Source organism: Platalea leucorodia (assembly GCF_965183815.1).
Source record: "Platalea leucorodia genome assembly, chromosome: 1".
Lineage (NCBI taxonomy): Eukaryota > Metazoa > Chordata > Aves > Pelecaniformes > Threskiornithidae > Platalea > Platalea leucorodia.
The window spans coordinates 140,540,514-140,567,315 of NC_138823.1; the positions used below are offsets into that span (position 1 = coordinate 140,540,514).

General features: G+C 40.7%; 1 protein-coding gene across 1 annotated transcript; it reads right to left on the reverse strand.

The window, feature by feature from the left end:
* Positions 1–1,681: 1,681 nt before the first annotated feature.
* On the reverse strand, positions 1,682–18,232 carry C1GALT1 (core 1 synthase, glycoprotein-N-acetylgalactosamine 3-beta-galactosyltransferase 1). Its single transcript, XM_082323380.1, has 4 exons — positions 18,202–18,232; positions 11,125–11,364; positions 8,728–9,395; positions 1,682–6,262 (listed from the first exon to the last, which is right to left on the reverse strand). The coding sequence occupies exons 2-4, from the start codon at positions 11,345–11,347 to the stop codon at positions 6,053–6,055; spliced, it is 1,101 nt and encodes a 366-aa protein (XP_082179506.1). The 5' UTR covers positions 11,348–11,364; positions 18,202–18,232; the 3' UTR covers positions 1,682–6,052.
* Between the last annotated feature and the right edge of the window lie 8,570 nt (positions 18,233–26,802).

Genomic DNA, 26,802 nt, shown 5'->3' on the forward strand with positions numbered 1-26,802 from the left:
AACAAAAGCATACTTAGAAGTAGTCTCCCTGCCACGTTTTGTTGACTAACCAGCATTGAGGGCATCTCTGCAATTTATTTTTATTCACATTTCAAGCAGTCTTGCAGGAATATATATTAGAAAGCTGAAAAAAAAAAACCCCTTTCCAAATAATTTGCCAAATAGTATAGACTTTACCTAGAAGCGTGATCCCGTGGTGTGGCTGTTTTCCCATCTATGTTAAATTAGTTTACATGTGGAACAATGAAAACATTCACTGCAAGGCTCCGATTTTCTGACTTATTCCTCATAATAGCTGTCAGAATAAGCCCTTCACTGCCAAGTTTCTGGAACCCATGGAAGGGCCTCATTCAGGTGAAACATTGTCAAAAAGGAGGAAAGCCTGCTAAACATTTTGCAGCGAGAGCTGGAACGAGCAATACGCAGGCTTATCTTCCCCATAGCTTAGAACCACCTTAGCAGTCCCAGCGTGTAAGATATTTACTTACATTTCTTTTTAGTTCACACTAGTGCAGAGAGAATCCTAGGAAAATTCCCTTGAGCCGGTGAAGCTTTCTGTGAGTGAGCAGGTTACGAGAGCTTACCGTCACCAAGTAACATTTCACTTGTGTCTACAACAATAATTTGTATTAATCAAATACGGAGAGTTTGTTACACATTAAAAAAGCAAGCAAAGCAAACCCACACTTACAAAACAGTTTTTCTCCAGCGTAGCAGCTGTAGTTTCTGTTCTGCTCCAGTACTCGCATCACCCTGCGATTTGCTGGATCCAGTTTGATCTTGACAGTTGAAAGTTACAGTAGCATCACGTAAAAGCATAACCTATACCTGAAACTGCAGAGAGGAGCCCATCTGTTCAACGGGCCGTTGTTCCTTAGCTAAAATATTCTAGCTTCTGAGCACAGTCAAACTGGCCGTCACACACTGCCTGCACTTTGCAGACATGCTTGCACTCCAGTCAAAAGCAATGAAATAGTTAATTAATCCAGGTTAATAGTACTAGCAGGGTCTATTACAGTACTTAAGGTAACGACAAACAGCTGTACCGTGCTTGTGCCTACCGTGTCCAACAACCAGCATTTCCCACATAAAGACACTTTCTATCTGCATAAGCGGAATATTCTTTACTGCCGAGTACTATTCTGCGTGAGTAGCAGAAAGCTAGGTCAGAAAGCACAACATTTAAATCTTAACTGGCTTTATTTTTTGTTTTTCAGAAGTAAGAGATTCACTGAAAGAATAAATCCTTTTAAAGAAGGTGGTTAATTTTGAACAGTTTTGCTTTATCTTTGAGGCATCAGCTATAGCCAGTTCACTCAGGACTCTGTAACAAGGTGAAGACACTGAAAAATCAGGACAATGCAGAAACAACAGCCTGTTTATGTGAGTCTAGCACTTACGATTAATTTTATACTTAAAAAAATACCATCTTTGTTTTCAAGGTAGCTTGCTATTTGTTAATAGTATAAATATAATAACAGAAAACATAGCAAGTGTGAGAAGCTTTCTGTCTTTCCTCTACCCACCCAAGAAAAAAAGTAAGAATGTTTTTATTAGCTGTATTACACTACTAGCATACAGGAGGGGTCAATGAAGACAAACATGCACTGTGTATGAGATAACTTATTTTATTTATTCAATTCTCAACTTAATTTTGATGCTAAAAATTGGTCAAAGGCACTTTAAAGAAGGTATTTAAGAAACAAATCCTTACGGTGATCATTCCAGACAAGTCACCAACTTCCACCTGCTGTTAGGGACACGACTACCTCTAATTGCCAAGTGAAACATTCACAGGTTTTAAGTGGAGCATACTGTCCAGCAGCAATATTCAATTCTTTTAGAGCATTAATAACATTTGTGGAGTATTTTAAATACAATATGGTAAAATAAAGCAAATTACACTTTTGGAGTTCCACAGAAGTTTTTCTTGACAGAAAAAGGACAAAATTGCCTTTCCAAGTGGTCCTGTATTGAGGGATCTATTTTCATCTGTGCGTGCACTATCAACATCAGTAGCAGGTACGTCAGAGAAATAACCCACACTTTTCTGTCGTACAAAGATAAAACACCCTGCTCAGATAGCAAACCGTTTGTAAGAGGTCTGTCAGCTACTCACTAAAATTTATACTTCTGGAAGCGTAACAGAACAAATGGCAACATGTGAAGAAAAAGTGATTTTTAATATATACCCCCGCCAAAGCAAAACAAAGAAAGTGTCCTTAAAGGCAAAAGGTACTGGGAAAAGAGCTTCTGCAAAATGAGAGACGGTGCTAACATCACCAGCATTTAACCTCTTCAATAAGACCAATATAGACTGCAAAAATTAACTGGGAATGAAGGAAGATTAAAATTGGTCTTCTTCTGCAAACAAGGATTAATACTATCCTCTGATTAAGAACAGTGATCAGAAGTAACTTCTTGGCATTCTCACTCCTTCTGAACTAGAGAACACTTAACACAAGGTCAAAACGTTACTCTGTTGCCCTAAGTGACATTCCCACATCCAAGTGCAAACAACTGCTGCCCAGTAATTTCAAAAAAACTAGTTCAAAATTTTTAAATGGGTCATTTAAATAACTACAGTGCCAATGGAAGCTTTTAGGTTTTAGAAAATTAAGAAACCTCTTTTAGAAACCAAACCAAACCACAGAGTAATAATTGGTATAGCCTAAGAGAGCCTATAGAATCATAGAATCATAGAATCGTTAAGGTTGGAAAAGACCCTTAAGACCATGGAGTCCAACTGTTAACTGTTAACCTATCACTGCCAAGTCCACCACTAAGCCATGTCCTCGAATGTTGCTGTCTTTCAGAAAGGTCTCTCCACCTGAAATACTGTAGCCGCCGTCGGCTGCAGAAATACTCAAACTCAATAAATACTTTCTCAAAGCACAAAGACCTGAGAGTGAAGTAACAAACTACTAATAGTAGTGTAATATTGTACATGAAAATTATACTAGCTGCTCACATTCCAACCTTGTCTACTGAAGCTTTTGAAGGCGGTGAGATACAAACCAATTATTTCAGAGGCATCAGCTCATTGTTATGGCAATACAATTCAACAGAGAACAATACTCCTCTGTTATAATCATAGAATGTAAAAACCGATACTTTTCTAGCTTGTCTAGAAGGAAAAAAAAAAAGTCTTTGCAGTGCCGTTAGAAAGGCAAAATAAATAAATTCAGAGGCCTAAGAGCAAGGACACTTTAAAACAAAGCAAGAATGGATGTTTGAAGAAAAGGCTACTCTTATTTCTCCAGACATACCACCTATTTATCACAAAGTACTATGTTCTTAGCCTTATTCCCTCAAGAAATGGAACCTGTTCCTTTATTTCTCCATTCCCTCTGAGGTCCTGCATGTTTTGTGGAAAGGGACATTCCTGCCCGGATCCGCTGAGCCCAGAAGCCACAGCTGGGCGGCAGACAAGAATTAGAACTGCTGCTGAGAAAAGGCTTCACCGTGAGCTCAGCAGTGGCTGGTTTGACTTGCCACCTCAGCAACCAACCTGCGGGGAGCTCAAACATCTCACTGCCTGCTTCCTCTTGTCCACGGAGACTTGTGCATGATGAAATGGAAAACCCAAAGACGGGATAGTCAGGATAGTAAGGATGTAAGATGAAGAGAAAATGATGTTACTTCACAGGGCAGCACTGGGCGAACACAGGACACGAATCTGCAGAAAATATGCAAGATTAGTTCTGCCTGTTGTGGAAGAAAATCTTTAAATCCCCATGGATGAACTGAGGAAGAAAGCAGCAATAAAGGTACAGTACAGTAGTTTGGTAAATCTTCTACATGGGCTGAATTTACAAAGAGATTAAGTTAGGATCTTGATTTCATTTTATAACTTCCTTAAGTATTCCAGAAAATTTTAATTGCATGTTTGAACAATGCCACTGGAGTTATCAATACCATATGGATTTCATAATATTATTGGTGCATGCTGCACATGGGATAAACACTTAGCTCACAGAAGGAAGCACCTCTCAGCACGGTACCATCTGTTCTCCTCTGGACAAGCATCCCCCTGACTGGAGCAAACCAGAGACTTTTTCCTTTTTTAAACAAACAGAGTTATAACTTTCTACTTAAGTCAATTAACATAAAATAAAGCTCATGTCCCTTTCAGTACTTCAGAGGCAGTCTTGCTCATGAAAGACCAACAGATTTAACCCTGCAGGAACTATTCGTTTAACTAATACTTGATATATGAACCCAGTCTATATTCAGGCAGAGAAGATGGATGTACTATTTCAACTCCATGAGATATTTCAGTAACTGCCGTCACGCTGCAGAGCAATGGTCAGAAAGGAAGTCACGACTCTTTACTGTTGGACAACAGATAGAACCCCAACCTGCATATGAACTATCTTTGGAAAAAAAATTCCAGTACTTTATGGTAACATCCTCTTCCAGGAACATCCTGAAGGACAGCAGTAGTAAATAAGGCTGTCTGCTACCAGTATGTGCCCCTTCCAAAACAACAACTGGAGGTAATTAGGTTATGTCCAAATTCATCAATATGATGAAGGTGAAAAGTGATAAAAAGATGAAGAAACTTTTGTTCAAGTGTGGAATAAAGACACACTACATGCCAAGCTTAACCCCATCCCCCATACTGCTATTCACTCAATTCAAAAGAGAGAAAACCAAAAAGTTTTACGTTAACTATATAAAACACAGGCTTGGCCTCTGAAAATTTTTCAGTAATCAAAACACCTGTTTTGTCCCACACCAAGAAAGTGTTTTCAGTTAAGAGGCAGAGAGACTCATGAAGTAGTGGAGAAAGTTAATGCACTTTGAAAGATTCCTGCATTCAGGCTGGCTCACCTGAATAACTATATACTTCAGCTTCAAAAAGAGTGAAACAAGGATCATTTAACACTTTGTTCCGAAAAAGGTAACAAGAAGCAGATACAGAAGAAATTTTAAAGTGAAGAAAAAAAATGTTCAGAAAAGTGAAATTAACTTTAGGCAAATAAACCAGATGTGTAGGGAAGCAGTCAAATCAGCATTGCTGCAGTTTTAAAGTAAGACTTGTTTGTATCTGTAAAATTTTAATGAATAAAGTAACTCCACAATCTCAAAGTATAGTGATGTGAAAATTAAATGGAAACAAACGAATTATAATACTGGCTGAAACCAAGTAATTATAATGCCGTTGTAACTTTGCTAAGATACTATTCTTTCTGGTTTACATGGAAGGTGTGATGGAAGAGAGACTTCTCTTTCAAAAAGCATCTACTTTGTCTTATGCTGAGAAATTCTGAGATGAATTTTAGTACACAAAAAAAAAAAAAAAAAGCCACAGGCAAATATGTAAGCAGCTTGCATCACCTCAGCAATTTAAACAATAGGAACTATTCCTGGGTTTCTCCCTAAAACCGTAGTGATCCAACTTCATATTGTTTTGTACAATAGAGACTTAAAAATTTTAAAAATAATTCATAGCAGTGAATTCCATTTCTGAAACAATTCAGGTCAATCTTTTGGGTGGATCTCTGCCTATTCATAATAACCAGTCTGTCATTAAGGCAAAGCAGACTTGAGACTCTACTTTCACGCCTCTCCCCTCCTTACAGGGCAAGGTACAAACGGTAACTTCAAGATATCGAGAACACTAGAGAAAGCCATCATGAAGTATTTGACTGTGCAGCATCCAATTTCTAATATTAGAACTGACCTAACAGAACATCTGGAAGGAAATAGAGGAGAACAGAAAAAGGAACAGAAATACTGTATCTTTGAACCTGTCCACTATGGTTTTTATACAAATTCTTCCAGATATTAGTGTACCAGAACAACCTCCCATTTCACAGCTTTAGGGCCCCAAATCTTCATGAGCAGGGCTGCAAGGTCACACTATCCCAAACAGTCAGAGCCAGCACCAGACTCTGTTGTACACAGACAGTGACAGGAAGTACTGCCAACATGATTTTTGAAATAAGAATCGCCATGAGTAAATTTAGTCCACAAGCTTCATGCAGGAGTTTGAGGAGACTCTTATTCATTGTACTGGCTTCTTTTCATTTTCTTCAAAGTCCAATTAATTCTCAGAAACTTTTTGCTTTAGCTTTTGATTATCCTCCAGTGCTTCATTTTTGCTCTGCTCTTCTGGATTCTTTGCCGAATCAGGATTGTACCGATACGAATACCCATATGGACGGAGATGATAAATCAAATATTCCAAATGATACATAGTCACGGAATCAACATAGTGGAATGAAACTGCTAGATCGGAGCAGCATCCGGGCCCCTAAAATACAAAACAAGTCAAAATAATCAGCAAGAATTGCAAAGCATGCCCTGGATTAAAGATCCAGGAAGAATTCGGACACATACTTGACTTTATGGTAAGAAATCCACTCTCATCAGTCATTCATGTACTTCAAAACTTAATGTTAGGCAAGCAAAATGTATGAGACGTATCTGCCAAAGCATCTTTCCAAAATAAAGTTGGACAAAGTCTTCTGCTTCTGTAATCAAACCAGTGAAAAAACTAGCCGCTCTCATTAATGTCAGAAGTTTTTTGCTCCTCCATTCTTCTTTTTTATGTTGGTGTTTAAACAAAATCAAGAAGCAGCAAGCAGGTCTAAATGCATTGCATTTATATATGAAACTATACATGCTTGTTATTCGTGACAGCATCCATCCAGAGTGTATAAGCCAAATGTGTGTGTGCACGCACGCGTGTGTGTGTGTGTGTTCGTGTCTGTGTGTGTTCACACATTATACGTTTTGGCAAAATTGTCAGTCTCTAACGTCCTATGTACAGAAAGTTGTAACAAATAATTTTGGAACTATTTTTTAAAGTTTATTAATATTCATTGACATTATTAAACATTTTTGTGAGCTAAAAGATCATTGTTAACACATTTGTTACAACTTGTTTTTCCTAGCTCAAATTCAGTGCTCAGAGCGCTTTTCTGGAAGATAGTTTGGGGTGGGGAGGTATCATCAGTTTTGACTGCTGAGCTGTTAATATTCCATCTTTAACTGGAACTAAGATTCAACATTTAAAGACATTGAAGAGAACAATTGTTACATAATTGTTATTCTTTCAATACTTACTACATTTGACCAATATAGCTTGGTTTTGATACCAGACAAAGTAGTCTCTATCCAAACACAAATATGACAGGACAGGATCAAATATGCGATTTCCATTATGGATCCCCACCACCACTGCATCAGTTGCAGATGTAACTGTTCACAGCTCAGCCACCCGTGAACTGCAACCATAGCTAAAGCTGCTGCATCCTGACACACTAAATACAGCACTGTAGCTGTTTTAAGCTACAGAAATGCTCTAGCTGCTGAACACAAGTATAAAAATAGATGCTTTACAATGAAGAGAGTCTACCGAAGAACTAGACTTTTTTTTTCCAGCTTTACTGTGTAAAAAATCACATACCCTATCCTTGATTTTGGCCACTTATGCTGATCTCAAAGCTTGCTGAAAAATACTACCTTTAAATGTGAGATTACAATCCTAAAAAAGAAGCCACATCACAGATTATATGATCATCAAAGTTTACAATGCAGAATACCTTTAGATCGCTTTAATTTCAAGTAGCACCCTGCTCCCCCCCGCCTTTTCCCCCCTCGCCCCTCCCTTTTTTTTAAAAAAACTGGAGATTTCAGATGTGGAACACAAAGGACAATCTGAAGTTCTTTCAGTAAGAATGTTTCATCTTATAAATGCTATTTTTGTTGCTATAACAAAAAAATTTTTAAAAAATTTGCTTTGCCAGCTCTCGTGCTTGCCTCCACTTCAGCAGAAGGTAGACAAGAGTCCCATACAACTACATAAGGAAATCTAATCATATTTCCTTGTTTGGGTCATGCTTTTAACTTCTAGGCAGCATTCATTCTTTTATAATCTTTTCAATGGAATTGACTTACATGTACGTGTTAACAACCTTCAATAAAAAAGCGAGGGCAGGGCAGCTAACAGCGTTCAAGCCAGGTATCACTGCACACAGTTATCAGCAATATGAGAAGTACATTGCAGCACATCTGCATTTGAAGGGAAGAAGACTAGCAGGCAATACACTCACGTATACCGTTACCCACCAGCCCCTCCAGTAACCTGGGAATCTCTTGGCCAATGTCAACCAACTACAATCACGAGTGAGTCTCAAAATTACTTCTATTTCTACAGGTTTTATGCAAAGTTTGCTGTTGGGTAGAAGATAAAGGTTTATCAGTGACACCTTCCCTTTCAGTAGGCTTTAATGTAACTAACCCAAATTGTTTGACCTGCTCTGTACAGTCAGCGCACACAGCTTGGAATGAATCACGCTGGTCCCGCTTCTCACTGCACACTGGGGGTTGGGTGGCTGGAAGAGAAGCTAGGGAGACTGCGTGTGAGATACGAGGGAACAAAACAGAACAGTAACTTTTCACGGAAGATAGTAGTGGTGACACTAGACCAACGTGTCAAAAAGGTTTCATCATTTTTTGCTGTCCACAGAACAGAGCAAAACTGCAATAATAATTTAAGATTCACTAGCTCTTCTAGAATGTTAAGTTCTTAGCATCAACTTCTAGTTGATGACTAGTGCATTTAACACACCTGCACACAGGTGTATCACAGGATATCGTAACAAAATTTTATTTTCTAAAATACATTGAGCTGCTATTAAACTGCTAATTCACACATCATACACAACATAAGATATACTTCATAAAATGGGTGCCAGGTTCCTAAGGACTCACCTCTACAGCAGGATAATAATTATAATTCCAGTACCAGAATGTTTTTGGTAGGTATCCTCTGATTAAGTGATGTTCTGGAACGAAGGGATGAAAGGTTTCTCTACCACTTGTATCCCTAGAATCTCCTGCTTCCACATTAATGATCTCCATGCATTTTCCTAGTGCTAGGTCTTCAATTGAGGAACTGTGAGAGCATTTGTTCGTTTTAAATGCAGCAACAAATCTCTTCAGAGCTTCTTTGCTCAGAACATATCCTGCTCCTCCACTCATGTAGCCCTGTTTCACGTAAGGCTTAAACCTTCTTCCAAAGTATATCGGTTGCTCAGGACTGTATCTTGAAAGAAGCCATCTCAAATTGTCCAATATAACATATGTATCATCATCTGCTTTCATAAACCAATCAGCATCATCAAAATAATGGTCATATACATATTGAAAAGCTTTAATAGTCTTCCAGTACAGTTGGTCCCTGCCTTCTTTGGTTTCTAGGCCCACAGTTGGGAAGTCTTTGTTTTCCTCAGAGCTCATAAAAAGTATTTTATTACAACGTTGGGCCCAAGTGGCCTTAACATGCTTGGCTTTCTTTTCTAGATTTTGAGGTCCAGTCATGACCCAACACAGTATTTTCACCTTCTGATACAGTCCCTCTGCAATATTTTTATTCTCATCTAAAAAAAAGAGGAAAGTTCCAAAACAATATTAGACTTGATTGCAAAACAAACATAAGAGCAACCTCCCCCCAGACATTCTGTTTCTAGATCAGAAAAGACATGCAGAGAGACAAAAGCCACTTGCTTCCAAATGTACCAGTTAATGAAATTAATGTTAGATTTAGGAAGAAAACAAACAACACTTCCAAAACCAAGAAACTAAAATTCTTAAAGCTACTTCAACTTCACAGGATAAAGGGGAGCATAAGGGCCATATCAAAACAGGTATCTGCTCAGGGAAGTGTGGCTTTAAAAAACCTTGATTTGTACATAAAAACTGTTCAGAGGTGACTTCTTTATGGTGTTGGAGGACTAATGAAAATTAAAAAGCTGAATATTTTTTCCATGCACAATGAACACAACTTAATGATTACAACACAGAAAGGTCAAAAAGCTAATAAGCTCTGTTATATACATTCATGTTAACTAACAAAACCTAATAAATATTTCTAAAACAGCAACATATTTTTGAAGGAAAAAGCAGACGGTAAGCCAGAAAGAAAGAATTTATCACCAAATCAAGTTAAATCTTATTTGTAAAAAAATCAGATCAAATAAGTTAGGATACTATGAAATTAGTATTATTGTTGTGCTAAAATGTTTTTATTTGCAGACAATCCAACAGAATAAATAGACAGTTATTTGAGGTGTGTAATATAATGTCTTCCAAGTTGCGTAAGCATTCATTTCCCTCAAAGAAATATTTTCACTTGAGACATGCAGCGTGATTTTAACTCATGTAAAAGAATATTCCATGGAGCATGAGATCTGCATAACTGGTCCTAAAATATTCCTGCTTACACTTTAGGCAGGGACAGATCAGATTTCTTTGTAACAATTTTCTACAATTACATGTGAAACACTCACAAACTTGTCTTACAAAGCCTGCAGTTTAAATACTTTTAAATAGCAAAGTACTTATTAACATCTTCAGCAAATGCATTATAGTGCATTTTTTCTCATCCCAACCATCCCAACTCAGACACTATCTGTATTTAGGATTTAGAATGAACTAATTTAATGAGATGTGTCAAATTTAAAAGTATGCCTGAAATATTAGAAGGGTCTACCCTCTTTGGGGGGTTAAAAAAAAAAAAAAAAAAAAAAAAAAATCAGAGTGCCACAGAATTTCTGTTTTTAACTGCGAACAGCAATTTGTGTTTGGACTGCTGCACAATCAGCCTGGCTAACAATGCCAACAGTGAGCCCCTCTGCTCCCTTACCCTGCCCCAATTCAAAGTTTTACTAATTGTGTCAAAAAATGATTTTTTTTTTTCAGCTTTATCGGAGAGGCTACATAAAAAGTTAGAAGTGGTCCAAAATTAGCTTCTTAAAGCTAAAAAGCAATTCAAACACATTCACAATGCTAGCAAATACATTTGCTTAGCAAAACCACCATTTGATGTCAATAGTTCATTTGAGAAGTTCCCGCTCCAAACAAGTCTGGATACAGAAGCTGGACAAACAGTTGGGCTCTAAGAAAAAAAATCACTACTGTAATAAAAATATAAACAAAGAAAACCACCATTCAGGAGACCTCAGGAGAACAAAGTTATTTAGATATAACCTGAACATGGAGAAAGTGAAAGAAAAGGATTCATGCAAATTCTTGGCAGTGAAGAAAGCAACATTTTGCAATGCGTGAAAAGGGGGCGTATTACATAATTAGTCAGGTGTAACAAAATACCTTTATGCTGTCCAGAGTCTGCATTGAAATTCATTTGTCCTTGCAGCTGATTGTTATCAGTATCTGCTGAGTGTTGACCATGTGGATCATTGTGAAGGATATGAGGCTGGATCTTAACCTGTTCTTCTAGTATAATGCTGAACAGAAGATAGCATACGAAAAATCCTATTGCTGATCCAAAAGTGAAGGTTAGAAGGTTCATCAAAGACTTAGAAGAGGCCATCTCCTGAAAGTGATACACTGTCAAAAACAAACGAAAAATACATTAAGCTTAAAGCCACTTAACACAGAAATTGAGTCTAAAACTATAGGAAGAAATCAAGGACTAAATCTCTGGAACTAGAGGCCTCAGTTCTAGCTCAGATTCAGGTCCCCTGGACTTGCATGGAAGTCTAAGTACAAGAGCAATGCAAATATTCATATAAATTTGCATAACCATTGATAAATTCAGTGCAAAAGGCCTACCATATAGTCTTTGGCTTAAAATTCTAAAGGACAGTCATAAATCACGAGTGACTGTACATACAAAAAACATTCATTATAGTTATACAATATTTATACAAGAATGTATACATTTAAAGTGCAAGATCTTAATTATAAAATTGTAATATATGTTTACTTCTTTATTCTCTTTGTTCCAACAAATCTGTGCTTTAAAATGTAATACCTAAGTCTTTTATGAAGCTAAAAGATGATGATCAAAGGCAATCTACAGGTCAAGATACAATATGGTCATGAGATGTACTTAAACTCCAGGAGTAAGTATATTACAGGAATTCTTTAAAAGATGTCAAAGCAGAGTTTGAAGAGTTATAAAAGCAAATCTTCTCTCAAAGTAGGGCAGTATTCCTTCTGCTTTTAGGAAGTCCTAAGGATAGACTTTCAGAAAAAAGAGTAAGACAACATCTGAATTTTCACACAGAAACACCCATTTTTAAAAGGCATTTGGAGGAAGAGGAGAAGAAAACACATCAGCATCAAGGCCTCTTCTATACATCAAAAACCTTGTATTCCAGTAATAAAAAAACCCCTTCACTTCAGCCACACCCTTGCTCCTCAAAAACTAAAGGACTTGGCTGACCGTTTGTATAAAATTAAACAAAACCAGCACCTATGCCTGCATAAAGTGAGCTTTATACATCCCAAACAAGTGCAAATTTTTATATATTAAACATTTGCAAACCAGTTTCAGGCTGTTGAGGCCTGAGGCCTTTTCATCATTGCAAAGGGCTGACATATTTTCTAATAATTCATGACTAAACTACAAAAACATTGACTGCTAAATATATACTGGATTCAAGCCAGTGCCTTACAAACAAGTTGATGATGTTCCCTCCATTACGATCATTCTTAATGTCAATGGGCAGAACTCAATTTAGTTAGTTAGGGAGCCAAAAAAAGGAAATTATGGAATGTACAGAGCATCGATGAAAACCATTGATCAGAAAAGAGCTGCAGCCACCAAAACAACTCATTTAGCCTGCACCCGCTTCTCTCATTGGCTGTGCAGAGGCTATTGGAAAAAGACTGTCCCCAAGCAAGCTGCATGAATCACTTTGCAGTGACACGCACTCCAAATACCAGCTTTCTGTCTGAGCGCTCTCCTGAAGGGAAAGCAGAGACGACAGAAAGCAAGTACACATATTGTTAGGTTGGCACTTTCAGAAATCATCAGATTTACTGCATGCATGCAGATCTAGATCATTTGAGAACGAAGCAGCTCTAACACGTGATATGCTTTTCTTTCCACACTGCTAGGAAAAGGAAAGAAAACTGGAAACAACTTGAAAAACAAAATAAAAATCAAGAAACTTAAAAGGTTTGCCCTGGTTTCAGCTGGGATAGAGTTAATTCTCTTCTTAGTAGCTGGTATAGTGCTGTGTTTTGGATTTAGGATGAGAATAATGTTGATAACACACTGATGTTTTGCTTCCTGCTGAGTAGTGCTTACACTGGTCAAGGACTTTTCAGCTTCCCATGCTCTGCCAGGTGCACAAGAAGCTGGGAGGGGGCACAGCCAGGACAGCTGACCCAGACTGCCCAAAGGGATATCCCATACCGTATGGCGTCATGCTCAGCATATAAAGCTGGGGGAAGAAGAAGGAAGGGGGACGTTTTGGAGTGATGGCGTTTGTCTTCCCAAGTAACCATGAGGCATGATGGAGCCCTCCTTTCCTGGGGATGGCTGAACACCTGCCTGCCGATGGGAAGCAGTGAATGAATTCCTTGCTTTGCTCTGCTTGCACGCACGGCTTTTGCTTCACCTATTAAACTGTCTTTATCTCAACCCATGAGTCTTCTCACTTTTACTTTTCTGATTCTCTCTCCCATCCCACCAGGGGGGAGTGAGCGAGCGGCTGGGTGGGGCTTAGTTGCCAGCTGGGGTTAAACCACGACAAGGTTGTATAAAATTCACATAATTATAACTGTGGTTGATAAGGAGCTGTAGTTCTTTAATATGAAAAAGCACATTACACAACTTTTTAATCACACGTTGTCTTCCCTCAGTTCAGTACTACATCTTGGTGGAGACTAACGATTGCCTTTAGACATCCCATCTTAAGGTATAAAATTGATTGTATTATCATTTGTGGCCCAGGCCTTGAAAAAATGACTTGGTTTCCAGCTTTATTTCTATTGTCTTACATGCCACTAACTTGGGAAGAAAACATGAGGACTTAGATCAGGTGCTTTAAAAAAAAAAAAAAAAAAAAAGGCAAAACCCAAAACATTTACAGAAAAGCCTATACGCCCAAGCAGCTTATTACACTGAAAAGTATCCACTGTACTAAAATGTTTCGTTTTCTTTCCACTTTCCCCATCTATCACCACAAAGTCCCTTCAAAATTTGCAATATACAAAGGGAGAGGGCCAGAATAAAACAATGCCTTCCTTGAGCATATTAAAAGGGGAAAAAATAAAAACCCATGCATGCACACAGCGTAGCTACAACACTTTCTGGAAGAAAAAGTCTCCATTGTTCCACTTTTCAATATTAGGTGTCTCTTTGCCATACAATTTCAATTATCTGCTCCAACAGCTGTTAAAATTACTCTTGCTTGGAGAGAAAAAAAGAAAATCACTTTAAAATAACTGCTGCTTATTAAACTACGGAATTATGTTAAATTAGATTCTTTAGAAAAAAACTTTAAGTGTATTGGAAATGTTAAAAGAGAAAAAAGTGCATTCATCACATTTGGAAATGAGAAGTTGATTTGGCAGTATTCCACAAGTAAAGAGGATTTCTGGGAGCAGGTAGGGACAGATGCTGAACCTGTACTTCATGTTTGATATGAAATGCCTCTACTTACAGTTTTCAATCTAAAATAATCTGCTCATCATTCTATCAACTTCATATCAACAGACTGGACCACTATATACATTTGTGTGTATCCATATGTTTATAAACTGCAACAGTAAACAGGACAGAAATTTTCTTTTTTTATATTATCTTTATATTTGACATAAGTAGAGTCTTTTAACTTGCCACCAAAAATAACTGAATGCTATAGCATTGGACTAGAACCAGAAAATGTCTAAAAGGAAGGTCAGTTATTATGATAAGCATCCCCACTCAGACTCTTTGTTGACATTCTTTTCTATACAGGGATTTATTCAGGGGCAAGACATACAAAACATTTAACTGTTCAAGGTCAGGTTGGATGAAGCTTTGAGCAACCTGATCTAGTGAAAGATGCCCCTGCTCATGGCAGGGAGTTGGACTAGATGACCTTTAAAGGTCCCTTCCAACCCAAACCAGTCTGTGATGCTATGATTCTATGACATACAGAGAGGGAAAAGGTAAGTGCAAAACCTACCAAGAGATCCCCATTTTTATTCCTATTTCTATTTTTACTTCGCTTGAGTTAAACAGAGACTGTTTCAAAAACCACCTACAACAAAAGCCTAGGTTTAAATTTAATTTATGCTCCACTGCTCTATCATGGCAGCTTAAACAAATATATCTATTTAGATATTCATGTAGGTAACCCTATTCACATCAACCAGACCAACAAATGTTTTCAAATTCTATCACAACTTAACAGTCATTGTAGATTTGGCTCCAAATTTAAATTTTGTGTCAACAATTTGTAAAAAGCAATTTTTCTGTGTTAGGGGCTGCTGAACCTGGCAGCCCAACGGAAACAAGGCTGCTGCAACTCCATGTCCCCAGGTCCAGCCAGTGACAAGGCTGAGGATGTATTCCCATACTTGCACATGCAAACGTGCATATACACGTGGCTGACCATACAGATCAACACAGACAAAAACAGAGTTCATGCATACACAAACATGGTCTGGCCTTATGGTGCTCCTCTCCCTAGCTGACCAGGCCAAAAGTCTGTTAACGGGGAATATACACACACATACAATGTGGATCCCTCCAGTAACTGGCCTCAGACACTCAATCTATCCAGGAACAAACCCTGAATCCTGAGCCTTCCCAGAGCCCCACTCCAGTTGCTGGTACAGACCTCCTCACCCAGACACACACACACACACAGCTCCCCACAGGCACACCATGATCCCCCAGTAAATGGCCTTAGACGTTCAGTCCACTCAGTAACTGGCCTTTGGATCCTTTTGTCTCCAGTTGTCTCACTCAGAGACATACATGCAAACAAGCCTCCAAAACAATCCCCAGATCTTACAGTCCCTCCAGTAGTTGGCTTGGACCTCCTGGACTCTCATATTGCCAAACTGAAGACGCTCTGATCTCACTAGTACCTGTCCCACACTTACAGCTGCCTCAAAACCTGGCTCCCAAGCCTCTTATCCTACTCACTGGCTAGCCCTGCGTGAAATTCACTAGCAATCACACACTGGCATACTTGCCAAGACAACACGCATGCACTCCGGTCTCTCCAGTTACTAGTACTCCAGACACACGAGCCTCTAGGTCTCCACTCCGGCTGCTGCCATCTAGACCCTCACTCACTCCAGTCTCTCCAGTTGCTGGCACACCAGACACAGAGGTCCCTATAACTTATGGTACCACTCCATTTGCTGGCACTTAGACCTCAACATGCACACAAGAATATAGCACAGAGTCCTCTCATCCAGTAAAACAGTCAGAAATGGAGTTTCATGAGAAAAGAGGACAGGCTCTGGTAATCTGGCACAGGACATGGCCAAACATATTGACCACCCACTCGTTTACAATTCACCAGGCCCTTTATCCCCCTTATCCTTCTATTTTCTCACACTTGGTCCTCTTCAAACCACCTTGCTCCCTCCCTTTAGTCCCTCCCCTAAGCATCCCATAATAAGTTTTGTACAGTCACAAGATGCTCTTCCCCTGCATCCCATACTATGTCCCATATTCTGTAGGCAGTTACCCCCCCTCAATCTTGTCAGCTGTTCCAGAGAGCCCTTCTGTTGACTTATCTTGATGTGTGTTGCATCTGGACAATGGGGCTGATGGCTCTCCAGTGACAGAACTGGGGGCTGCTTCCCCTCACGAGATTAATGGGGGTCCCCCGCTGCTGTACCTCTGTGCCGTCCTGGTGATGAGCCTTTTAACACTTTAATCTAATGTACTGTTCTCACTCTGCTAGCTGTTCCAACATGGGTTAGGGTCACCTTCCTAAGCCAAAGCAAACTTAGGGAATCCCCATGTAATAGGAATATATGATATTGGAGCTTGCCCCCTCCCCACCCCTCAAAAAAAAAAAAAACCCACCCAACCACCTTTAAAATTAATACTTTGAAGCAAACTCAGACCATCTAACTTTCTGAACTTGTTTCAAGAGGAAACACATTAAACAAAAAAAAAAAAAAAAAAAAAAAAAAATCTGGGATTTTGAAATTTACAGAACTTGGGACATAACTCTAGATATTTTTGTGCATGTTTCATCCTACTATAATCACTTTAAGATTATAAGAAATAATAAGAAATCATTATTTCTCAGAACGACAAATACAGCCAGCCTACACATACAGCTGGCTCTTCCTTGTATCCCTTCCTTATGAAGTGAGGGGGAAGCTCTGAGGCCGCAGCACGAAACAGAATGTAAATGTCCCTTGAGGGATGCATAATTAGCAATGAAATTGATGTCTACTACTACGTCCTTAAGAGCTGAGCAACACATCAGAATAATTAAAGTCAAAATGTAGAAAATGTAGTTAGCTATGCAGTGCTCAAGAAAGGTCTTCTGCTCACTAGTCCCATTATTTCTAGAAGCTTTATACGTACATAGCCATATGCTTCTAAAACGAAGCTATATGCAAAAGAGTTGTACATTTGCTAACGTTGCCTGCATCAAGGATTACTGTGAACTGCTGCAGTTTCCTGTCAACTCAGCACAGATTATATTTTTCACTTTCGAAAATATTTTATTAAAAAAAAAAAACCACCTAATGTTATAAGCATTTCTTGGGAGAGTAACTTTTTCCATTGGAAACCCTTGGTTCTTCTATCCAAAAATATAGACAGCAAAAGCAAGGTATTTCGGTACAGGTGGACCATAGCAGCATTGAAACAAGACGGGTAACAATCCACAGCACAGGTGAGAGGGGAGGAAGATCTTGGCAATCTCCTCCCTCATTCCAAACGTTGACACCCTCTTTCAGCCACAAGTTACCATGTCCAAAGCGTGCCTTTCTAGACCTCTGCCAACCCAGCTCTCCGCGGAGGGAACTGCGACGTCAGTCCAGGAAGTCCCCGCTACGAGGAGCAGAAGGCGGATGGGTGGGGAGCACCGAGCAATTCCCCCCCAGAAGGCTCCTTGCTCCCTCCGCTGGGGCTCTGAGAGACTCGTCTTCCAAGGAGACCCCTCCTCCGGAGCCTCTTCTTCCCAGCCGGGCACCTGCTGTCCCCGCAACCGCGGCTCCTGTGGGCACCCTTCTGGCCGCCACCGGGCTGACACGCACCGCCCCGGCCACCTCCTCCCGCCCCGTCACCGCAGGGAGGCACCTTCCTTCACGTCGCCTCCCCAGACGGGGCACTGCTTTCAGGGCCCTACCCGCCGACCTCCCCCCCAGCGACGGCCCGGGGCCCGTCGTCGCCGCCGCCGCCCCCGCGGCCGGCCGGCCGGCCCGCCCGCCCGCACCGCACCTCACCTCGCCTCGCCTCACCTCGCCTCGCCTCGCCGGCCGGCGGGGGCCCGGCGCGCGCTCAGCCGCGCGGCCCGCAGGCAGCCGCTGGCCGCGCGCAGGGGAGGCCGCCGCCAGACCCGCCGCCCCGCGCCGCCGGCACCATCCCGCTGCCCCGCGCTGCGCACCCCGGGGGCGGGGGGGAGCCGGCGCCGCCCCGCCGCCTGCTCATTGGGTGGCGAGCGCCGGGGGGGCGGGGCCGGCCTCGCCACGCGCCTTTAACCCTTGCCCGCCGCGCCGCGTGGCAGCTTGCTGAGCGCCTCGCGTGAGCACGGCCGCTGCCGGTGGGTGGCGCCGGAGGGCGGCGGCTTCCCCGGTCGCGCTGCCCCCCGCGCGGGGACGGGAGTCCGTCCGTCCGTCTGTCTGTCCGTCCGTCCTTCCTTCCTTCCTTCCTTCCTTCCCCCTCCGCTTGTCCGCCGGGAGCGCGGCCACGTCGTCGGGCCAGGCCGCGAGTAGAACCCGCGTCTCCCGTGTGGGGAGGCCGCCGCCGAGCGCGGCGGCGGTGGGTGAAGGCGGGTGCCCCGGGCCGGCACCGCAGCGTGAGGGCGGGGGCCCGCTCGCCTGCCGCGCTTGGTGGCTTGCTCGGGGCTTGGATGTGTGTGGGTGAAAAAACGGCACAGGGCGGAAAGGGGAGAGCATGCGAGGGCAAGGGAGAGACCGGAGAGCGAAGAGGAGCGTCACCGCCCCTTGGCCGCTTAAAGGTTTGTACGTGGTGAGGTATTTTGGCGGTGGTGCCTCCTTCTCTGCCTCTTCAGAGCCGTTTAGGAAAGAAATGCCCCGGGGCAGGGCTGTCCCTCCACCCTCTTACCGCGTTACCTCGCTCGTGTCTGGTCTTGCCTGAAAGCAGCCGTGTCGTGTGCTCAGGACGGGCTGCGGAGCTCCGCTGCTCTCCAGCCCCTCATTCCCTTCGCTTCAGCCGGTCTGGAGCCTCTGCACTTCCAAAATACCATTAGGCAACTGCAAGGGACGTTGCTAGGTAACTGAACCCTCTGAATCATTCCTTATCTCCCTGTGGTAATACTACCTACCTTTTTAACATCTGTGACGTTTCTCTCTTGATAAGAGTTCCTCAGGAAAAAGCTATTAAATGTGAAGAGGGATTATAGAATTAAAAGGTGTTTTACATTGCAATGTAATCGAAGGATAGCATTTTGCAAACAGCGGGTAGTTAATGGAGCTTTGCGGTTGAGGTTTTTATGGTTTGGGGTTTGTTTGGTGTTATTTTGAAAGGACTGGGGTGCAGGTATGTGCAAAGAAGAACTGGTCCATGCTGAGGGCCGCCAGTGTTTCTGTAAATGGAGGTCACTGCACACACTGCTTTTGATGTCTCACCATATCTCCTCCCTCCCTGTGGTTCTCAGTCCTTCCTCCAGCCTGTCCAGGGGTTCAATCCAAACCATAGCTTTGCCTCTTCATGGCTGTAGAGCTGTGTGTTCACTCTGCCTCCCCTCTCTCCAAAACAATTTCCCCCTCGGGTGTGTGCCCTTTCCTCCTCTCTTTTTAGTTATTTTTCTCTGGATGATTGGTCATTTAGGAGATGCTGACTTTTGTACTAGTTTAAGAAGCTCCCATGTCCCACATGGCTCCAGGTCATAGTTTCTCATTCCTGCCCCATCCCACAGTTTGCTGCCCCCTTAAAATAAAAATTACAAGCAACTTGGCGAACGGTATCTCCTTGAGCTAGTTTCATTGCAGAAGAAAGGGCAGAAGTGAGGTGAACACACTTGTTGTAGGGGGGAAAGGTTTGAGTGTTTGGAATTAAGAAATTCAACTATAAACAATAACAAAGACAATGGAAATTGCAAAGGCTGTTGAAAAAATAGAGGTTTCTGTCTTCTCATTTCCTGTCCCACTCCCCCAATTTTGATAGGAGTTCTGTCCACCTATGTCCAGGGCACGCCTTAAAATTCTGAAATAGATTAAGTGAAGTTTTCAAAATGTCTTATGTTACAGATAATGCAGTATGATTGATTTGAATGTAAGACTTCATTTTGCTTGGCAAACTCTAAAGCCTGGTCTTGCATCATGGGAGTTCTACTGTCAAGGGCTGTGGCCCATGTATATTACATACATGTATATGTATGCATGAAGTGCTACACTTTTTCATACTGACAGTTCATTGAGCTGTTTCACTCTTTGTTAGGATAGTTTGAAGGGAAAATGTCAAAGAGAGAAGGTGGAAGGTACTGTAATTTAACAAAAGTCAGTCATGGCTTGCCTATTTGTATTGGTGTACCCAGTGTTTGCTGTAACAGATGTGACTGGTTTGGCCACATTGTAATGGCTGTTTAACATTTTGTGGAGATGTTTATATACCATGCATACAAGCAGTTTTTTTCACTCAGGGATAGATGAGCAATCTCTGGCAGTTTAGAGTAAGGGCTGCCCTGCTTGTGCAATGGTAGCAAACACACTTCCACACCTTCTGCTGTGCAGCACTGCTTTGCATAACAAAGTGCCTCTGGGTGGCTGTGTAGAGGGAAAAGGCATTCTCTTGCTCAGGGTCAGGAAGGGGGAGCAGGCCTGGTGCTCTCTCTTACTTGCAGGGTGTGCAGATCTGCTTGACCACAGTCCCTTTCTATATAAATGTGCTACTTCTATGGGAGACTCTCCTCTGCTACTGAGAAAGCCCAGCAGTGGTGGGAGCACACTGGTATCATGGTAATATGGCAGTGAGATTCACATCACTTACATTCTGGCATGTGCAGCTGGGAAAAAATGAGAAGGAAATCAAATTTTTAGTAATTTAATTTAAAAGGAAATAAATCAGTTTGGTCTTCATGTCAGTACAGGCAAAAGAATGAGATCTTTCCCTACCCAGGAGGGCTAGCCGTATTCAACATAAAGACTGTTTCCTGCATGCTTCCAAAAGGTGCAGGGCAAAAGCAGGGTAACAGGCCCTTAATCCCTTTACTCATCACTAGGTAGGTCTTCATGAGCTACCTGGCTGGGCATCTTCACCCCTAAGCCCTCTGGAGAGCACTCCAGAGCATGTGCCTACCGTAAAAGCCCACTCACAGATCAGCTACTGCTCTCAACTCTCTTCATGTCCATGAACAGGAGTCCGAGAATACAGATTTCTAAAGAAGAAAGCTGACACAAAGTTAAGGTGGAAGGTAAAATGCTACAGCTGTTGTGAGGCTCTGCAATTTGGCAAGTGATCAACTACACACATAATATTTAAATATTTAGTTGGATATCTAATAAATATCTGTAGTAAAACTGTGATTTCTTTCTGTAAGCAGCTTCCTACATGATAATGGCTGACAAGGATCCAGCTTTACCACATCAAATTCTACATACCTCCATTCGTAACTATTTTGTTTTCTTAACATTTTGTTCAATTGTAAATTGTCTCGACTGTTTATGCCATTACTTTTATGGATCATCAGCAAGACCATGAAGATATATATTAATGTGTAATTTCCATATATTTTGACTGAAAGCTACTTTTGTGTTCTCTGTTCACTCCTATTTGGTCAAACAGACAACCAGATTAAATGTAATGCTTTATTTGCTTAATATTATTTATAAAAAAAATCCCACTAACTTGACTGTTCAGATTCAGTGAGACCATTCTTCTCTAAAGAACCTATTACCCATTCTGTGTCAACTTGTGAACCCACAAATTGTAGTTGCAGGCACACTGGACCAGATCAAGTATGAGTAATATCCATGCCTACCTTAATTCCTAGAGCAGAACAAGGATCTTTAGGAAAGCGAATGGAGTTTCACTTTACCACACCTTCACCCACCTGACCTGGGACAGGACACACTAATTTGGTGCTCTGGTGTCCTGGAACAGTCAGAACCACATATAGAGCTGTGAAACTAATTTACCTTATTTACCATAATCTGTTTGATTACTGTGTGAGATGAAGCAGATTAGAATATAATAAAGTAGTAAGAGGGTTCTCTGTGCTGAACTGTATCACTCTACCTTCCTTTTACCCGTAAGAACACCAGTTGGCTGAAAGTCCGACATCCTGTTATGAAATGGAACTTTACTCACTATATTTCTTGTACAAACAATAGTGGAATTGCCATGTAATAATACACATTACTGATCTGTGAAGTTAGAAGTACTGTCTGCATTTAAACAATGTACAATCTCTACACTGCTATTTGTGTTAATAAGATCAGGTTGCAACAAATAATCGACTTAAAACAAGCCATTGTCAACTTACAGATTAGTATTCAGTGTGTGCCAAAAACCTGAGTGATACATTTTGAGTGGTAGAATAAGAAATTAATCACTGGATCTTGCTAAAAATGTAATATTTTAAAGAACATTTCAGAACAATTTGAAGTAAAAGGGTTTTGTTCATTACTGAAATTGAAGACTATTAAATGTCTTCGCATTTTGATTGGAAATATCAGAGAAAATGTAATAAGCTATCATTCTGGAAATTCTGCAAGAAAAGCACTTCCCACAATGTTTCTATCCTGCTTACAGACCTGCCCCAAAGCCTACTTCAGAGTGCTCTGGACTACATCCATATTTCTATGGATAAAACAATGCCAGGGACCATTCTTTGACGTAGTTGTTTTACGATTTTTCAGTTCAAAGTAAGTTGAGGGCTGTGTTGCAGCCCACCAGAATGAGATTTTCTTATCATGAAACTGAGAAAATGATACTCACTTTTGGCACTGTGGGATGTGGTGGGAAGGCATGCAGGAGCACTGGTGGGCTAGGAAGTCTGCTGGAATTCCCTTGGAGGGCTGCACTGTGGACGGACTGAAGCCTCAGTCTTGTCCATACTGTTCTTTAGAAATAGCTCTTGGCAAGTGTTACTCTGTAAACCTTCCCCAGAGATTTTTCTCAAGGAATGCTACTTGGCATGGACATAAATCACACCAATGAGTGTGCTAATAATAAGTTAGCCTCCCATACTTGAATTTACTTTCTGGCCCTGATTTTTTTTATAGAAATGGCCTCAGAAAACCTACTTTATGCACTTAAGAAAACTACATCTCTCTTTTTTTCTTGTTACTGATATATTTCTGTATAGATAAGTATGTTTCCATTTATTTTACTTAGGCATGTGACTTAAAAGGTAGCCAGGGCAAGTGCAAATATTTTCTTTGTCAAATCCTACAATAATAATAAAAGAATAAATTCTCTAATAAAAGGGGTACATTTCAGAACAGCTTGAGGTGTAGCCAACGCTTGTGGATACATTCCTTTTTTTGCCTATCTTGTACCTGTTCCTGGCAAAAGCAAAGAAGTCCAGGGGATTGTCAGCTAAAATGAGATTGAAAGTAATGCTGCTATAAAATATCATTCTTGTATGATTGTATTTCCATGAGAGTTGATAGAAGATTTTAGTTTGCTCATGTTTCTTTACTTTCCTTTGAAAAAAAAAAAGCTTAATAAAAATGTTGGAATTAATATTGGAAATTATCCTGTTAAATTAGTAGAAATACCCATATTATTATCTGGCATCTGTGATAAGAGATGAGGTATTGTTCTGTAAGAATTAGAATGCAGAACTAACTCTTCTACTTTGCAATCATTAATTGTTTAATTCTTTTAATCCTTTTGAATTGATACTGCATTTTGAGTTCCTTTAGAATTGGTTTTCTTCTCTTTCTAATCCGGAAGAATTCTCTTTCTTCTCTTTATATGTAAAGAGGCAAAGCTATTTTTACAAAGTCTGTTGTTAAAGTTTCTAGCTAGGGAAGAATAAGGAGGAGAGACATTCCATTTTACTGTTTATATGATAGCAGTAACAGCAACAGAAGTGTACCTCGGTGCAGAATTCAGAATTAATTCCTAGGAAAAAAGCAGAGTAAGTAGCTATAATGAAGAAACAAGGTGATCACTTGAAGGGTTCAATACTGCTCGATTTAACAGAATTAGTAAGACACCAATACATACTGTGAAGTGAGCTCTATTTTAGCGTGTACTTCTGTGAGAAAATGGGAAAAAAATAATTTCACTCTTAATTTTTTTTCTTTTACAGAAAATAATTGGCTTAGTGTATGTGATAGTGCAGTTGTTTATTTTCCACACTGCAAAGTGTTACATTTGCCGGTCTAGTTATTTCATTGCAGACCTTTGTTGTATTTTTTCTACATCTCTATTTCTGGTAACAACAATACTAGCAGAGTGACGGTTTCTCATTTTGAGGTAATAGCTCGACCTAGTGATGGAAAAGAGCAGCTGCGGTCTTAGTTTTAGAATAGTTTCTCAGTCTTTTATAAATCAAAGACCACCTAGCTTTCTTTAAAAAAAAAAAAAAAATCCTCATGCAGTGTTCAATAATTGTTATTCTTCTTCCTCTATTGTTCTTAATTGTATTTAGGAGAGCATATATGTGCATTGAAGCACATTTCACTGGACACTTTTGATGTCTTCCAGACACAAATCACAAAATTAAATACAGTGCTTTAAAAGACTAAAGCAGCACAACTGATGCACGTCAAAATAACTTTATTAGAATTATGTCCAGTTATTCCAGCCGAAAAATACATTCCAATGTATTTTAAGTCTCTGTTATATATGTTCAAGCATGGATTTAGCTGTTACAGCTTTATACCAGCTAACCATGTCTCTTACAGCAGAATTTAGCTGTATTCTAGATGAAAAGGGTCTTGTTTGTATTAAACAAAACATCTATTGAACTGGGCAAAATCTCACAATGGGCGAATTACAATGAAAAAGCGAATTGAAGATTGTAATTTGCAGTTAATCCTGCTATATTGACTACAACGGTTAGTTTAAATGCTAATTCAGCTGACACCTAATCTTTCTTACTGTATGAAAAAGAACTGGAATTTAAATTAGTTCTACCATTATGGCTCTAAAAACTCTAGAGAATTATTCCACTTTGTGTTATGGAATCAATATCAGCCAACTATTTTTCTTTCGTATTCTGCAAGTGGTTAAAAAAGCATATGTAATAGTTCTTTGGGTTTGTGGTTTGTTTCCCACCCCCCCTCCCCAGGACGAGAGAATAAATTACACTGGATTCCTCCTCATTAGCCAAGACCACTATTCAGTTAAAGTCAGCAATGTTTCATTCCTCTGTGGTCTTGGGCCTACTGACAATAGAGCCATTGGTATGCCATATGCCATGCCTGCCATGTGCACTGTATGGCCAACAGCTCTTTCAGCCACCCTTTCTTGTCTGTGCTAAGAAACACAGGGGATAATGGAAGGGCTGGCATGTTAAAAAAAGGATGCAGCAGTAGAGCAAAATGCTTAGTCTTTTGTGAGGCAATAACAAATCACCTTGCTCTGTGCTCTCCCTCGCTGCTGCACTGGACATGCCTTCCTAGTACTTTACTGAAGTTCTGAATGCCCGGGCTCTAGAAAAGATTTTCTTTTAACACTTCAGTGCTGTGACCTCTAACTCTGAGGTCAGAGCAAGTCTTATTTGTTTTGAAGCTTAACATAATTAAGCAGAAAGAAAAGAAAAAGGATTAAATAAGAGAGACTATAGCAGCAGGAACTCCCAGTGGGAGAGACAACTACTTTTTATACCATGAGACAGACGATTTTGTCTGGAGGAGAGACAAGTAGTCTGCATGTCCTTTAAATGTCTTCCAAAGGAAGAGCAAAGAACAGAGAGGGAAAAAAGAAAAATAAATATATTCAAAATTATAGGAACAAACAGCTCTGTTAGGTCGATAAGTTCTTTAAAAGCTGCAAGCTCAAAGCTCGCTGGCATGAGGTGCAGTCCCACTGGGTAAAGGGCAGACTAAGCGATACAAATGTGAGCCTACCTTGCTTCAAGCTATGGATCTCCAAACAGCTTTTGAATTTGACAGTTTCTCTTTTCACTTTTTCCCCCCACTCAGATACAGGGATTAAAGTATGGTTCTGCCTGAGATCTTCAGTGCAAGCACTGAAACTTTAAGAGCACATCGTGTTACTATTCTCCTGGGGAAGGAAAGCCAAAATAGGAAAAGGCCTTTGCTCTCTGCATGTGCGTATCGCTGACATAACCATACGTTTCATGCTAGATGTGTTATCAGAACACCTGGCACTACAACTATTGCCTGCTAAATGTATGTGTATCCAACAGGCCTTTATATTTGTAAAGATAGCCAGGGTATGAGACGCGTTATTTGTGCCAACCCATGCAACTGGGGAGGAGGAACTGATTTCCACTTTCCCCTGAGTCCTGCCCACCACTGATCCCTCCCAGTGTATAACGGGCTGCCAATGCCACCATGGTACATGGATGTTTCTGTCTGCCTCCATTAGGAGAAACAACCTTCTGCTTTCAAGCTCAGTCCCTGCCCTAGAAAATATACTAGGCTGCTGCCAGAAAGAGCATTTGCCACTTGATTTTCTGTTATCGCTACAGTGCTGGATCATGGAGCAGTGTCTGTCTACAGTCAGGCTTTCCTGGTGGAAAGTAAGCTGTGCGCTAACTCCCTGCCCAAAGAACGGCATTAGATTCTGATTACTGCACATTCAGGAACAGAAGACGTAAACGTATGTAGTACACAGATTTCAATGCCAAATTTGTAGATGCTGACAAACACAAGCAAATCAAAAGCAGCGTATCCCATTCAGTTGGGCCTGTGAGAATGTGTGGCAAAGTTTTGTGCAGCAAACACATAAAGGAA